The 16,434-nt window shown below is 38.7% G+C and overlaps 2 protein-coding genes across 15 annotated transcripts in view; both read right to left on the reverse strand.

The window, feature by feature from the left end:
- GABRR3 (gamma-aminobutyric acid type A receptor subunit rho3) overlaps positions 1-9,808 on the reverse strand; it is a 31,523-nt gene extending 21,715 nt beyond the window's left edge. The window contains exons 1-3 of one of the 7 annotated variants that reach the window (XM_083438421.1): positions 9,449-9,808; positions 2,539-2,724; positions 1,892-2,401 (exon numbers count right to left, since the gene is read on the reverse strand). In XM_083438421.1, coding sequence (XP_083294547.1) covers positions 1,892-2,022 — 131 coding nt within the window. In that variant the 5' untranslated portion in view covers positions 2,023-2,401; positions 2,539-2,724; positions 9,449-9,808. Of the gene's footprint in view, positions 1-1,891; positions 2,402-2,538; positions 2,725-8,994; positions 9,347-9,448 lie in introns of those variants that run through there. The other 6 variants (XM_083438420.1, XM_083438422.1, XM_083438419.1 and 3 more) reach the window with 6 other exon arrangements.
- A 3,630-nt stretch (positions 9,809-13,438) lies between these two features.
- DCAF6 (DDB1 and CUL4 associated factor 6) overlaps positions 13,439-16,434 on the reverse strand; it is a 46,830-nt gene continuing 43,834 nt past the window's right edge. For all 8 annotated transcript variants that reach the window (XM_083438330.1, XM_083438333.1, XM_083438329.1 and 5 more), the window contains 4 exons: positions 15,510-15,666; positions 15,015-15,103; positions 14,435-14,540; positions 13,439-13,876 (listed from right to left, as the gene is read on the reverse strand). In XM_083438330.1, coding sequence (XP_083294456.1) covers positions 13,812-13,876; positions 14,435-14,540; positions 15,015-15,103; positions 15,510-15,666 — 417 coding nt within the window. In that variant the 3' untranslated portion in view covers positions 13,439-13,811. The remainder of the gene's footprint in view (positions 13,877-14,434; positions 14,541-15,014; positions 15,104-15,509; positions 15,667-16,434) is intronic.

Consider the following 16,434-nt stretch of genomic DNA (forward strand, 5'->3'; position numbering starts at 1 on the left):
ACTGGGGGTGGCAGGGATTGAACTTTAGATCTTCTGCATGCAAAGCAGATATTCCTGTAACCCCTGAGTTACAGTCTTCCACACAAAGCACTATAGCTAGCACTCTTCAAAAGGATGCCCTTGCCTCCCCACCTAGATGCTTTCCCTCCATAAATATCAGATTATCACACCTGTTCTAGGGTGGTCCCTAAATGTCAAAAAGTTTGCCTTATTTCAAAATATTCCAGCTCTGTGAAATAAGCATCGCCAACTCCACAATAGTCCATTGAACAAACACTAACTCCACTGCATTTCCAGAGCTTCCAATGACTTTCATATTGGCCAGTGGATAACTCTACTCCATAATGCATGCCTTTAGTTTGTTATTCGTAAAAGGTGTGGTGTCCCACATTATACCCTGTTTCAAGATGTTTTGTGCCAGATGTTTTCTGTATCTCATTTTAGATGACCAGGTATGCTGATGACAAAATGATGACAAAGGGTAGACACAGTTATAAGATCCTGCACCAAATAATTAGGGTGGGAAATATATCCCTAAATAAGACTACATAGGGTTTGTCCAGCTGTGCACCCCCTCATCTGATGCTATTGGCATTTTTTTTTTAATGTACACATTAAATGCAAAGGTGCATTTGTCATCAGGTCTAGCTTGGTCCAAAGTTAAACCTGGCACTGGCCTGCCTTTTAACTGTAGTATCTTCTCCACTGGTAAAAAATCCAAGATAACAGATTCATTTCACAAAATACATTAAATAGCAGTAACCTTTGGGTCTAGAACTAAGCTCTTCACCTCAGGGATCATGACAAGCCCCTGAATTTTCATAAATACATCTATTATTATGTAATCTCTACTTGCATTTACTTAAAGATTTTCTTCCATTTCAGACAAACTATACATGTCTAGTGCCTCCCTCTGACTAACAAACAATGAGGTGATTGTCTCCTCCCTCATTTCCCTCTCCCCAGGTGATCGGTATTTATCTGTTCTCCCACCTGAAGCAGGCTTTGGAAGCGGATGCTTGAGGAAGAGAAAAGGAAGCAAGCTATATATAACAGCCTACTTCTGAAAATTGTCGACTCTCCCTAGATTGTGGTTTATGAGCACAATCTGTTGGAAACATCATTGAAAAGCTCTATATTTTGTTCTTCCTGCACAAAGCACACAGCTCCCAACCTGAATTATATTTCTTGTGACTAGGATTTGCTCTCATTTTCCTGGATACTGTGTTCTAAAACTGCAATGTAGAGCTAAAGTCTAAGTTCAGGAATTCAGATAGAAACTGAATAAAATATATTAACTAGCTTAAAGGCTGGGATTTAGAGATGCTGATAAAATAATTCCACGTATTATAACACAGTTAACTATATTCCAAATGAAAGGCTCCTGTAACATGATTAAAATCAGATTTGAGACTGATTTTAAAAAATCCTAATTATATACTTCCTTTGTTTTTAGAAACAAATAGCTACTACCACTGACATTTAGGGAAACAAATGTAATATAAAAATTATATATAACACTGGCTTAGAGCTAAATATGTCATACAGAAAAGAAATAAGCTTTTATAAACAATCACCTTAGCTTTTTAGCATTTTACATCTCTACTTTCCATTGCTGTATTTTTGCACCCAATAATTATTGTATAGTAAACACATAAATCACTATATGCTATATATAGGACCATGCACAATATGCATATATGAAATGTAGAAAAGGAAATTTTACTAGCTTTGTTTATATGAATGCATTGTTCTGTTTCTGTTCCTCGATGGACACAAGAACAGTCCTTCCGATCAAACCAAGAGCAAGTCATCTTTGGGATGGCGGCAGACATACAGAGTGCACATAAACAGAACAGCAGCCATGATGCCCAGTGACCATTTTGCTCACCTGTTATGTCTTTTCATGAATGACCTTTGAGGATGGTGGTGGTGGTAATGATGATGATGATCACTGTGATTGATTAAAAGAGAAGTAGGCCATATACAGGTGAGGAGCAACAGTTTTATTGCAAGGATCATGTCTTCAAGTCACAGAAGTAAAACCGATTCAATCAGCCCACATTAGTAAGCTTTCATTCTCCAGTTATTAAGAAACAACATACGATGAAGAGGATGCAAATAATACGAGGCACTGCAATATAGGAGAGGCAAAAACATCCCAGTTTTCATTCTTCTTCGAAGTATCCACTTATTCTTGAAATTTTATAAATCCTTAAAATCCGCATGATACCACATCTTATGGTATTGCTATCCAGATGCTGCAGTTTTCCCTTTAGGACTCTATTAAGCAAAACAATATATTTAACTTATTCCCATTTTCATCCATTCTTTTGTTGTCTCTGGGTGTGTTCTTAGTCCAGTGTTTTAACACCCACTCACTGTACTCTTCAGTGGAGCTCTTGCACAGACAAAAGAGTGATGTCAAACATTTAATCCCTTTAATCCCACACAGCACCACAAGGAAAAAAAGAGCTTTCATTACCCTATGAAAATCTGTGATTAATGAGAAAAGATCAGAAAATTAAGCTTACTTACCGCATATGCAGAAAATCATTTTCAGCCCATCAATAAAAATGCTTAAATTGTGTAAGTAGCATAGATGGCAAAAATTATCTCTGGCTGCATTATAGGGTAACAAGCATTTGTCTCGACTGGGAAACTAGATGATGATGAAGTGTTTGGCAACTCATTGGAATCTTGGAGATATTAAGGTTTCTCCTTCTGAAAGTAAGTAAAGCAGAGCTGTTGGTTAGATCTAAGAATACACACATGCAAACACACACACTAGTGGTGAAATGTGTGTGGAAATGGTAATTATAGTCCACATCTGAGGACAAATTACAGTTTTCCTGATTAAGTGGTAATAAATTTATGAGAAATTTTGGGGAAGAAGCTGCTGCTTTCAGTTATGATGTACTTTAACCAAAGCATTTTACAAGTTTTCATTTATTCAGTAAATCCCAACGTTTGCAGCCAGTCGCATCCTCTGACTCGTACAAATCAGAACTTAGAAGGAGCCAAAGCTCAGTTATAGAGAACACACTGAACGTACAAGGTCCTCAGTGCAGTTCTTGGCGTCTCTAGCATGGGCTGGCAGCAGGGCTGAGAAATACCCTCTTAATGAGATTTTGGAGAGCCGCTACAGGTCAGAAGAAACAGTACTGGGTCAGAAGGGCCAATGACCTGACTAGACAGTTTCATGTTTTCAGCTGCATCTGCTGATGCAGTTCAACTGTACTACTTTCTTGTTCACCAACAGTATTATTTGGTTTTGAAGACAGAGCTTGAAATTTTATTTAAGAACCCCGCTGGATTAGACCAAAGGCATCTAGTCCAGCACCCTGTTGTAATGGAGTCTATGAGCCATGTGGTTAGATGTTACACTTCCTAAACAGAAATGACCATCAAAAGCTTATAGAACCTTCCAGTCTACAAAACACGGTGCCTGTCTCAATTGCTTCAAGGTATCCAAACTGGTTTGCTTTCTTTAGTGCATCCACTGCTAGAATGTTAATGTATCCCTCAGCTAGGATGAACACATGTGCTCTGTTTGAAGGGCTATTTAAAGATATAGAACCATAAGAAGGGAGAGAAGGGACTTTGAAGTTGTCCATCAACTGCTAGTACTTGGACAGCAGACTGAGCAGGCATGCAGGTCATCTGATTACAGTCTTCCTCATTTTGGTGGCATGTATTATACTTCTTTTTAAACTACAGTGGTTAATTCTCAGTTTGGATCTATGCACAGAAATTAGCACATCCAACCCTCAGGCTGATTCTGTATAGTGTTCTCTTTTTCTAATCTGGGGAGAAAATGGTACCAGAGCAGGACATAATATCAATATAAATTGCCAAAGCAGGTTAATCTTTCTGCTGTAATGATTCCTAAGAGAAGGTTTTTTTGTGATGACATATAAATGCAACTTAATGGACAATGATTATAATGAGTCAGCCATTGATCGTTCCCCCACTACCCAAATACAAAAATAAAATAAAATTGAACATCTGGCTTTGTGCTACCATTAAAATGTTTTCTTAACTTTATCCCTTCACTTTTCCCTCATGCAAAGCTCATAATGCTTAGCTTTTAAGGATATAACATATTCTGTGGCAGTCCTACAAATGGAAATTATCGACCAAAACATCCGCACGCCTGCGTGGGTGTGGGGGCTGAAACAAAGAATGAAATTAATTCCACAAATGCTTAGATTAATTTGTTGTTTTCTCTAGGATGTGTGGCAGGTGAACAATTTAAAAGCAAACATATATGTAAATAACTATTCAAATGAGACAAATACTGAATTGTAGAGATGTGTTATAAGCACAATCTTAATGTCTTACCAGCTCAGCTCTCGACAGCAAGTTTTTTCTCGACGGCTTGTCCAGATAAAAACAGTTAGTGAGCATTGGATTCAAATTATTTGCAGGAACTAGATTTTTTGGCCTGGATAGTCCGTTTGGCATTGAACATCTGTAACTATTTCCCAAATCTGGTTGGAAGCAGGAATTTGTGTTCTGGATTCCATTTCACACAATATGAGGGTTCCCCAGAATCTCATGATAGATGGTAACTGGAGAGTAATGGGCAGAATCCAATTTCCGTAGAACTGGTGATAGGCTTGTGCTTGCACAGAAGCATCTAGAACAGAGCTTTCCAAACTGTGTGTCGCAACACGTTAGTGTGTCAGCTGCAGTGTGTAGGTGTGTCGTGCAAATGCTTCCCATGCTTCTCCCAGGGCTGGAAAGGGGTTAGTAAAACTGAATTACTGTGTCACGAAATGGCGCATGTCTAAAAAGTGTGTTGCCAACATGAAAAGTTTGGAAAACTCTGCTCCAGAAGCTAATGTGAACTAACTGTGATAGTGCAGGAGTTGAATCTTATGCCTACAAAGAATGCAAGTCAAATATAGCTATACCAATAATTCAGGAATAGATCAGCATACTCATATTCAACTAGCATTTGTTAGTTTATCGTAGACAAAGGCCAATAAGGAGAGAAGCCTGGTGTGGACACACACGAGGTTCCTCTCCCTCTTTCTTGAAGATAATTGAATTAATCGTTCCAGCATTATCTAATGAAGCTGAATGGTAGAGGATTCAGGACAGACTTCTTCACATAATACATGGTTATCGAATTTACTGCTACAAGATGTGGTGATGTCTACCAGCCTTAGACAGCTTTAGAAGAATATCTGACAAATTCATGGATGACTGCTAGTCATAATGGTTACATGCTACATTCAAGATCAAAGGCCTCTGAATATCAGTAGCTGGGAACAACAGCCCTTGTGTGCTGTTTGTGGGCTTCTCAAAGCCATTGACCAATGGCTTTAAGTTATAAGAAAGGAGATTCCAACTAAACATCTGACAGTAAGAGCTGTTCAACAGTGGAACTGTCTTCCTCGGGACAGTGGAATGGTCTCCCTCCTTCCTTGGAGGTTTTTAAGCAGAGGTTGGACGGCCATCTGTCATGCATGCTTTAGCTGAGTTTCATGTGTTGCAGGGGATTTGACTATATTTTTCTAGAAAGTTATGGGGCAAAATGTGTAGGTACTTTTTAAGTGATTTATGTAAAATGAAAGTGAGTGTGGTGTGGCTACCTTGCATATTTTTCCTGGTACTGAGGAACATGCCCTTTTGCTATTAGGCAGCAACAGCATCACAAATCTGCTTGTAAAATCTGTTGCTTCCAGAACTCTCTGAAATTTGAAATGCGTGCACTTGTCTATAATACATATCAGTCAGAAAATTTCATTTAGTTGTTTATATAATGCCATTTATGTACACAGCATGTTGCAAATAACAGTTTGATAGGTCCCTACAGACAAGCAGCATACAATTTTTTTAAAAGAAAGAAAGAAAGCAGAAGACCACTGTTTGGACAGATACATGAATTTTGGTACTTTGGATATCCTACCAATAATGAATTCATTTCCCAAGTTTGAATCCTCATTTTAAAAACAGCTTCCTCCATGCACACAAAAAAATGAGTTATCAGCAGACCTGGAAGAAACCCCAAGTTGGCAGAAGTTAAAAAAAATCCTTACCAACCCCCCCCCTTAATTTAGGGAGGGAGGACACCCCAAAACAGCCCTGAGCAAGCTTAGGGGTCAAGGGCAGGGAGTGGGGTTTCCTAGAAGAGGGTTTAGTCAGTTGGCTAGAACATTAACAGGAACACTCCCACTGCAACATTTGTTGAAAGCCTCACTAGTACCTTTGCAGTGCAAAATTAATAAAGTCACAAGTTTTTGAAGATGAGCAGAGGCATTTTTAATTTAGTTGGTGATGTTTCTAAAACTGTAAGACTGGGTTTTGACTTGCTCCGAGTTTCTCATATTCTTTGAAGTCATAGCAGCTGTGCATTTTCATATAATCAGATATTAGTGCTGAAGTAGGGGGAAATCACATGGGTTTAGCAAGTATTTTGTGAAGCTATTTTCCTTCTAAATCCAAGATGCTTCATCATTCTGCTTTAGCAAGTCCAATCACTGAATTAATTTCATCCCTAAATCCTCTCATTTACTTTCTGGACAAGGCAGCATACCAAGTAAACTGTTTTAAAACAAAGGTAATATTAGGGGGAGATGTAAATCTGATGGTGGCGTGTGAAACTCTACAGCAGCTTATACACCTTCCTGATTTGAGTCCGTAAGGCATTTTTTATTACTGTTAAATAAAAATGAATGGCTTAAGATGGACGGTGCGTGTGAACAGAACATGCCAGATGCAGCTGAAGCTGACAACATAATCTTAGTGTGTTACTAGGGAAACATAAAAATGTATTCCAAATGCCCTCCTCACCCTGCCTAGCTAGACAGTGAATTGAACTTCAGATACTTGTGAGCACACACAAAGACCCTGCTCCCTTTTATTCTGAATTCATTAATCTGCAATAACTACTATCCACCTATTTACAGTCACGTGGACAGCAGCATCAACAGAAATACACACTGAGAGATATTTTAAGAGGTGTTCAACTTTGGCATACTGGATTCCTTTCTGAGCCTCTTATATGCCTGCTTCATCATGGTTGGGTTTGGTCTGAGGAAGTATTGAAGGTTTAAAAAACAGCTTGAGAATTAAACACTATTTCTTTTATATGAAAACTTGCAATGAAGTAGCGAAAGAAAAGAATTTTAGACCAAGGGGACATATTGTTTTCTTGTATTTTCTTGTTATTTAAGTAGTCTATAATCTCTCAGAGAGGGCAGACAGTGTTCAAAAAGTTGGAGGTAGGCTGCAGAACTAGGAGAAATTACAACAACCAAAGAATGTTTAAATCTTACCTAAAGGTAAAGGTACCCTGACCATTAGGTCCAGTTGTGGACGACTCTGGGGCTGCAGCGCTCATTTCGCTCCATAGGCTGAGGGAGCCAGTGTTTGTCCGCAGACAGCTTCCGGGTCATGTGGCCAGCATGATTAAGCCGCTTCTGGCAAATCAGAGCAGCGCACGGAAACGCCGTTTACCATCCCACTGGAGCGGTACCTATTTATCTACTTGCACTTGACGTGCTTTCGAACTGCTAGGTGGGCAGGAGCTGGGACCGAACAACAGGAGCTCACCCCATCGCGGGGATTTGAACCTCCAACTTTCTGATTGGCAAGCCCTACACAGAACCAAATTTGTTCTGATTGAAAATTGCTTTGTAACCAAAATGGTAACCTAAGTAATGTAGCCGGCTCCTTGTATCTATCTAGATTTTAGCTGAATAGATGTAATTTTGACTGGACCCACAGACATTACAATACGATAACATTGTGTGCCTGATAGATGCTAGCTTGGCAAAGCTTAATGAAAGAAGCTTTCCCAAAGGACTGCCAAAAACAACAGCTGATTCCTGATATTAAAGGCGGGGACACACACAAGGAAACATACTACAACAGATTACAAATTACATATACTGTTGTTCAGTAATCCTCTTCTGTGTAGAGTAGGAATGTCTTATTCAATGCAAGCAACAAGAAGATCCTACCATCAGAATACTGATATGCAAAAAACACAGGAGCTGAACCACAGCACTATCTTGCATATCTGGAAACGTGATTCGTATTTTCAGGGAGTAATAAAGGGATCCCATGCAGATTAGCAGAGCAAACCTGCAGATTTGTCTCTGAAAGCATTAGGAATTCTTAGTGGTCATGGAATAAAGAGGATAGGTGTTCCTAAATATTAGTAATGGATTAAAAAACAAGAAGACAGAAATAAACAGAAAAAAATAATAATTACAGTGGGCAGTAATTGTGGAGTTCCTCAAGGATCCAAATTCAGATAAACAGTCTGTTCTGGAATCAGGGTAAACAGTACGGTAGTCGTGTTTTTATGAGGCCTATATTATGCAGGGTAGCAATATCCAGAAGACTGTGAAGAGTTCAAAAATCTCTCTCAAAACTGATTGACCAAGGGTGAGACCTCACCAACCATATGGCTTCAAGCCCATGGGTCCTAATAGAAATATGGGAGCAGGAAGCATCAGAAGAGGAGAATCAGTGGCTGGTAGAAAGGTGCTTATTCTCTCCCTACACGAAAGACGTCGCTGCTGTAAATGTCCACCGCCAGCTAGCTGCCAGTTTTGGATCCCAGCCATGGAAAAAGCTATTTAAAAACAAGCTCCAGAAAGCAATTTCAGGAGAGAATCATCAGGCAGGGGAAAGTTTACATTCTCCTAATCCACCTACCAATTCCCATTTGCACAAAGAGGGCTACCTGGACTAAGAATTAATTAACCAAAAATTATTATCATAAAGAGACATTAAAGAGCAATAAGAGACAGAAAAAAGTATCCACTGCTGTTATCCTTGCTGTAGGGAAAAGCAGGCGAAGGACATGTAGGGAGAGGAAACTGCCAGGCCTCTGAATTTGGCTTTTAAGGCTGTTTGGGGCAAACCTCACTCATATCATGATGTCAGGTGGTTGGCTAATGGTGGGCTAATGCCACAGGTTCTCTCACCCCTGCTGCAAAAGATGAAGGGGTCAGAGCGGCCCTTACTTACCATTTTGTACTTACGGAAACTGCTTAGCCTTAAGAGCGCTTCTTCGTCCTTTTCACACATGAGGGAAGTGGTTGCTGCTTCCTCAGGAGAATATAGGGTTTTCATGGAGTTCCAGCATCTCAAGGGGAAAACCTGCCTTTTATTCTGGATAGAAACTATTTAGGCCTACAGCCTCTCCACAGCTACAGTCACTTTAAGAACCACTGCAAGTTCTTCCCACAGTGGGGCTGCTCCTCCAAGCATTAATCCTCAAGTCACCAAAAGGAGTGTTTCCACATACTTTCACCTTACTAGGCCTCACCACTGCTAATAGGCTTTTTAAAAAACACACACTCAGAGGGGGGAAAGAAGCTGTTTAAGAATGAGAAATATTCAGGGGATTAATCCTTCTCCCATAAACCAGTTCTGCCTCCTGTATGGTGCCCATCTTTAAGTGGGGGGAGGTAGGACTTACTGTACTGCTCGATGAGCATTTTAGGAATATTGTATTGTGTGTCATTTTAAATTTGGCTTATCTGTTTGAATTTTGTTGTTTAATTATAGCACTTACTATTGAGCACTTGGACAGAATACAGCTTGCATGTTTTTTCTATCTCCAAAGGTAAATGAACAAGAGAGAGGAGCTGAACTACTGTATCTGTAGCCCCCCCCCCCCCGGCATTATTCCTGGCTGTTTTTCAAACAGAGACTGCTTCCTTCAAGTTACAAGCACTCAATTGGCCTCAAGCAGAATTCAGGCATTTAGTGTTGCTGGTCTTACGTATTTCCAGCGGATTCCTGCGGTGAAACACGATTCCAGTGGAGGTTCAGCAGGCATCCTGTCAGATGTCTCTTGAAGACTTTTTTATGGTGATAGGCATATATAGCTGTTCAAAAATCTCAATTAGCTAGGCATTTGAATGATTTTGTGCTGTTTTTACATTTTATTGTTTTGATATAGTTGTACACCATCCTGGTGTTTTATAGGATTTATACTTTTATAAATAAAGCAGCCATCCCATGGACACTCTCAGATGTACAGTTGTGGTATACTGTGGTCCATTGTTTCTGTGTACCTGCTTACAACATGGGCAGTCCCCAGTACATGGTTTATCTTCATACCATTGCCAAATAGTCTTAGCAGCAACTTTTAGTAGTCCAGAAACAAACCTTGATGCAGCGACTAAGAGTTTCAAGTGGCCCCCCACTAAGCAACTATATTGTATGAGTGGCCCTGTGATGAAGGGGTGGTTTTGAGTTTAATGAAATTCTTACTCTGACCCCTCTTCACACAACTGTATGCATGCCTCACAATCACAATTCGTGACTGTATATCAAAGGTGGGGATGGCAGCATGCTTTTCTCCGGCACCAGTGGTACAGTCCTGCTCTTCCTTAACCATAGGTTATTTTATTTTGGACATTCCTGCAAGTGCGCTATGAATAACAGAATCCAAATTTTAGAGTACACCCAGGTGTGAAATTGAGGTACATCCAGGTAAGTAGTTTGTCCCTCAGTTTAGTATAGAAGATCTCATTAACAATGGATATTCCATGTTCTCTTGTTCTTTGCACCTTTTTCACACATTCACTGTAGCCTTCAGATGTTCTTAGAAGTGTACAGAAGCAGAGTAGGAAAAGGACTACTATCTGGCTTTACAGTCACTCCCTAAGCACCTGCCACCCTTTAATTTCAGCTTAGATCTCACAATGAAGATTTGGGTTGGAAACTTTCCATGAGTTTAAACTCCTGCAACACCTGCCTTTATGTCAGCAGATTGTGTCATTACATTTTGCGACTGATGACAGAAGAGGAAGCTAACTGTGTGCCTCTGATGAGCTGGAGAGAAGCCTGGCAGATGAAACCTGTTACTATTCAATATTTCTCCATGAGATCACAAGCTTCTGTTTTTGTTTTAGATTAGATCATCCAAACTCTGAAGCAGTTAAATTTTACTATGATTAGTTGGGGAAAGTTTGTAAGGTTTAAACATGGCAAACTGCAGTCAATCTAAAACAGAAGTGAAAGCTTCCAATTTTATTGTGGCCACACCAGAGGAGTGCAGAGTCCAATGTTGAGTTCAATGTTGACTGGGCTTTGTTCTTGTAGTGCTAGAACCAAAATTTTGTGTCAAACAATACGCCTAAGAGAGAGCATGATGGCCATCTCATTCCCATATAAAACTGCCATTCAAGTATGTTTAGAATCACAGCTAATAACACTAAGTCAAATTATGGCTTAATGCAAATAAACAAATATGTAGATTCCTGGAACGAAGATCATAGACCACACTCACTTGGTCTCACTGTTGTTGCACTACCCAGGGCTAAACCATGGTTTGGTTTAGGCCCAAACCTGGGCCCATGGTTTGTCTCATTCCAGATGAACCACAAGCTATAACCACAAGCTGTAACCAAGATTTGCTCTTGAGTTTACTGCTTGTGGTTTAGTAAGACATAATACTAAGCCAAACCATGGGCTTAGACCTGGTAGCACAGGAGTGGCAGGACCAGGAAAGGAGTGGTGCAATGGCAATTTTTGCTCTGGGAACCCACAAAATGCTTGTTTGCACCAGGCCATGGCTTGTTTCAACGTTGCATGCAAAATGGATCAATGTTTGAAACTCGTTTGGATTTTAAATAGGGCTGCAAAGTTTACATAGTAAATGTATTTTTTAATAGTATTGATTTAAAAGGGGTCACCTATTAAAACAAAACTAACTAATCTGATGCTCCTGATTTAATAAAAGTACTAACAAAACTGTAGATGGCAAACACCATCTTAAAAAAGGAATTTCCTATTCTTTTCTAGGAAGGAACACCTATTCTAAGATGATGCACCTGTTGTAAGATATCTAATCAAAGTAATAATAATAATTTATAATAATAATTTATTATTTATACCCCACCCATCTGGCTGGGTTTCCCCAGCCACTCTGGGTGGCTTCCAACAAAAGATCAAAAATACATTAAAAGTATACTTCTTCAGAGCTACTTATTTTTTACCTGAACACTAATTGACTAAAATTGATATGATTCATCTACAGTGGTACCCAGGTTCTCAAATGCCTTGGTTCTCAAATGCTGAAAACCCAGAAGTGTTCCGGTTTTCAAACAGGAAGTCGAACATCCAATGTGGCGGTCGGCTATTGTTTCCAGGGCACCTGCACCAATCAGAAGCTGCAACTTGGTTTTCAAACATTTCGGAAGTCAAACGGACTTCCGGAAGGAATTAAGTTTGACACTTTTGTTTTTGCTATTTATTTTGTGTTTTTGTTTTGGGGGCTTTTTCAGTTAATTTGTTATTGTGACTGTGTGGAACCCAGTTCAGCTACTGATTGATCGATTGTACGACCGTGGAAATGGATAAAAGCCCCCTCCCTCCCCCCCCAATCCAAACAGTGGCTATCATCAGTGCAGGTAACAATTTTTTTAAAAAAAAAATTATCTACAATATTGTCTTATTTATTTTATAGTACAGTACATTGATTACTGCTTTCATTTTATGGATCAATGGTCTCGTTAGATAGTAAAATTCATGTTAAATTGCTGTTTTAGGGGTTGTTTTTAAAAGTCTTGAACAGATTAATCCATTTTGCATTCCTTTCTATGGGGAAAGCACGCCTTGGTTTTGAAACGCTTTGGTTTTGGAACGGGCTTCTGTAATAGATTAAGTTTGATAACCAAGTACCACTGTATTACTATTAATCAGATGATAGCCCTTGTTATAAAATTTTAGCAACATCATAGTCAGAAAATGAAGTTTTTCTAAGATGAACAGAAGTTGCTGTGGTAACTTGTAGGATTTTGGGACAACTTTTTAGACTGAAAACTGCACAAATTAATGGTAGATGTACAGAATTAAGGTAGCTGGATAGTAACTCTTAGGTAATCTTCAGTAGTCTCAATTTCCAATAGCTACTATTCAGAAATAAGTAAATTTTGCAAAAACACGTAAGTGGTTTTAATTAGAAATTAGGTAGGAGGAAACCCAGCCAGATGGGTGGGGTATATTATTACTATTATTATTATTAACTGTCTTATTCTTATCATCACCCACTGCCTTATTATTAGTACAGTACCATCAATATAGCCCATTTTTTCCAACAGACTTTGATCCAGAAGGCTACATGGTTGGATCTGTGCACACAGTCAAGTATTGCAACAGCAGTCTTCTGTGCTGTATGACAAGCTGCTTTTTATCAGTTTCCAGAGCAATTCGGAAACTATATAACCACACACTCCTAAAAGGAAACATTTAACTTTAGCACATAAAATAAAAGTTCTGACTTAAATGTCTTTTAAGAAGGCGGAATAAGTTTCTAGTCAACTTACAAGTTATGTAAGTCTCCAAACCCCAATAGGATTTCTGTGGGGAAGGGTGGAAACTGAAATTTCTGTAGTCAGTAGAGAATGTGATGTGTTGATTTCCTCACTTAGTGGTCAGAAAAAGACAAACACAAATGTAAAACAACCACATCTTTTAATAGAAAGCAACAAACATGCAAATAGCAGGTATAGAAATTTATTTGAACCAATGTTTTCACTATAAGGTAAGTTATTTTAAAACACTGATCCAAGCTCCCATGTTTGCAAGTTAAGGGAAAATATTGCACTTCGCATTTTCTAGCACCCCTCATACACTGCAAAACATTTTAAAAATATTTTGCTTATTTTACTTGCACACTTTTGCAAGTCATGCACACATTCATTCAAAATCAAAACGTTAGGTTACTCAAAAGCAAAACCTTAAAATTGCACTAAAGCTTTGTAAGGAAAAATATAATTCATGACTTATACAAATTTCATGACGTCTAGGTGCTTTCAGAGAAGAGCCAATTACTCTTCATCTTCGTTTTCATTCTCTTGGCCAGATCCTTCAGACCTGTCTCCTTCCAGCCGGTCTGTAAAATATGGGAGTAATTGTTAAATAACTGAAGCAATTTGAAAGCCATTGTTCCAATTCAGAAAACAAAATGACATTTTGTTCAACCACTGTCCAGGGTCTAGTGATGAATGAAGTAGAAATGCTTAAGGTATACTGAACATATATACTCCCTTTTACAAATATGATGGAAACACAGTAGGGAAAAAAATATAAATAGCTGCTAAAAATTATGATTCAGATAATTTTCCACTTGTGACCAAGTGAAGATGCCCAGGCATCAGGATGGTGCCTGATGTCTCCACCACCTGGGGATCCTTGGATCTTGCCTGTTTTCACACACTGACAACACATCCTTTAGAAGTCTATCCATGATATTTTATCTGCACAATCAGAACGAATTTCAGGAACCAAAAAATCGTATTGAAAAATACAACTTTTGAGCCATCTGGCTCCAAAATGGTAACTAGTTGAAATGAAACACCTCACATAAGAAATCTAGTCAAAAGTGATTTCTGGTCTGTGACTGTAATAAATCAATTCATTCAGTAAAAAAGTGTCTGTAGAATCTTCCTACCTGCTCTTATATGGTTCAAAGATGCCAACATCCTTAGCATAAAAGAAGCTGGAACAGTGATTGTGTTTCTGGTTTCTTCCAACATTAATTCATTTCGAGTTATAACCTCGGGTAGGGGTAAAGAGGAAGTGAAATAGTCACTGAGCAAGAATTTAACAGAGCAGATTTAGAAAATAAGGCTTGTTGTGTATATTTATGTGCCACTATTATATGAGCATCTGACATAAACACTGTATCAGTATTTACCAAAGACTTCTCTTTACCCAATACATGTTTCACTGGTGCACACAACTCTTTACCAATTTGAGGCTATTCACGATCAGTTCACTTCTGTAACAGAATTTACTACATTTTAATCCATGTTGCATGTACCATAGAATCTAGTTCCATGTTCCAAAAACAATGACACATCTCCCACTGTGAACTGGTCTTTTTATGGCAATACATCTATGAAATTATTGTTTTCTTCTAAGTTACAAATTGGTATTAGTGGTGCACAGAAAGTATTAACAAGCAACATCAATATTGTCAGGAAAGAAAATTCTAGAAAGAGGAGTGTTGCTGCAGAATATCATCTTACCTCGTCAGCAAGTTTCCGATTAAAAATTTTGGATTCTTCTAGCGGGGACCAGATTTTTATATCATAATCAATACCTGATGAGGCTAGAACTAAAACAATTTAATAATATATTAAGTAGCCATTATTTTACATTTGCAAATACAAATAATATTTGGTAGTTAGCACACTTTGTTGCAACCCCCCGCCTTGTCCCAATTTCTTAGAAGGGTTTCACTTTTAAATTCACTCTTATGTTCCACTTAGAACTTCTATTCCCTAGGGAGCATTCACATGTGCATAATTTGCAACATGTAGGCAATGATCTGAAACAGACTATGAGGATAACTTTAAGACAAGATCTCTCATTAGTATCCACTTCACAAAGGTCCTTCGGACTGCAAACTATTGAAAATAACCTATCATTTTGGTAGAACATGGATGAAGCCAAGTGTTTTCAAGGGCTTCCCTACAAGCTATGCATATGCCTGTAAATTATAGAGAGAAAAACAAACTTACTTGGGTCAAATGGATGTGGCTGCAGACAGTTCACCACGTGGTTATCTGCTTCCAGCAGCATCAAGTGCTCAGCAGTATGCCGATCCCAGATGAAGATATGGCCACAATCTGAACCACTCATAACAAAGTTAGAACCCCAAAAATTGGCTTCTTTTATCTATATAGAAAATTTTTGGGGGGGAATCAAACATTTCATTATGGTTAGTATGCACAGCTGGGAGACATTCTAAATCACTTTCAAAGTTGTATACAGGCTGTATTCATACACAACACTAAACTATGGTTCAGTGTCATATGAACATGCCTCAGACTTCACAACTCCTTTCTATCCCCTGACATGGCTATGTGCAGTTGCTTCCATCTTTAACAAACAGCAATTTAGCATGAAGTTTGAATGCAGGCAAGCTGAAATAAGCCAACTTCAAACTGTGGTTTGATTTATCCATAACATTAGCAAGGGCAGAACTGTGCCCACCACTTTTAAATAAAGATTTTTTTTTAAAAAAATAGTTTGTTTCAAATGCTACGATCCATTTAAAAAGTGCCCCAAGGCCCTACATAGTACCTATAGCTAATATACATACTATATGCAATATATACAATGTTTAAAGCATCCACACAATCTTTTTAGAAGAGACCCCAAGCAACACTAAATAGAAAGGATTGTTGGTTTATCTGGAAACATATTACTATGTGATGTTATAGTGGACTAAGTTATAGTGGACTAAGTTAAGATTGCCTCCCCAAACACTCAAAGGCAGGAATACAGTTGCCTCAAAGAAAGTCTTTTGCCTCTGTTACCCTGAAGTGACCAATTACATTCTTGCCAAGCTAAAGAGTACAGAGACATAGAAACAAAGTACAGTGGTACCTCTGGATGCGAACGGGATCTGTTCCAGAGCCCCGTTCGCATCCTGAAGCAAAC

Source organism: Podarcis tiliguerta (assembly GCF_965153285.1).
Source record: "Podarcis tiliguerta genome assembly, chromosome: 4".
NCBI lineage: Eukaryota > Metazoa > Chordata > Lepidosauria > Squamata > Lacertidae > Podarcis > Podarcis tiliguerta.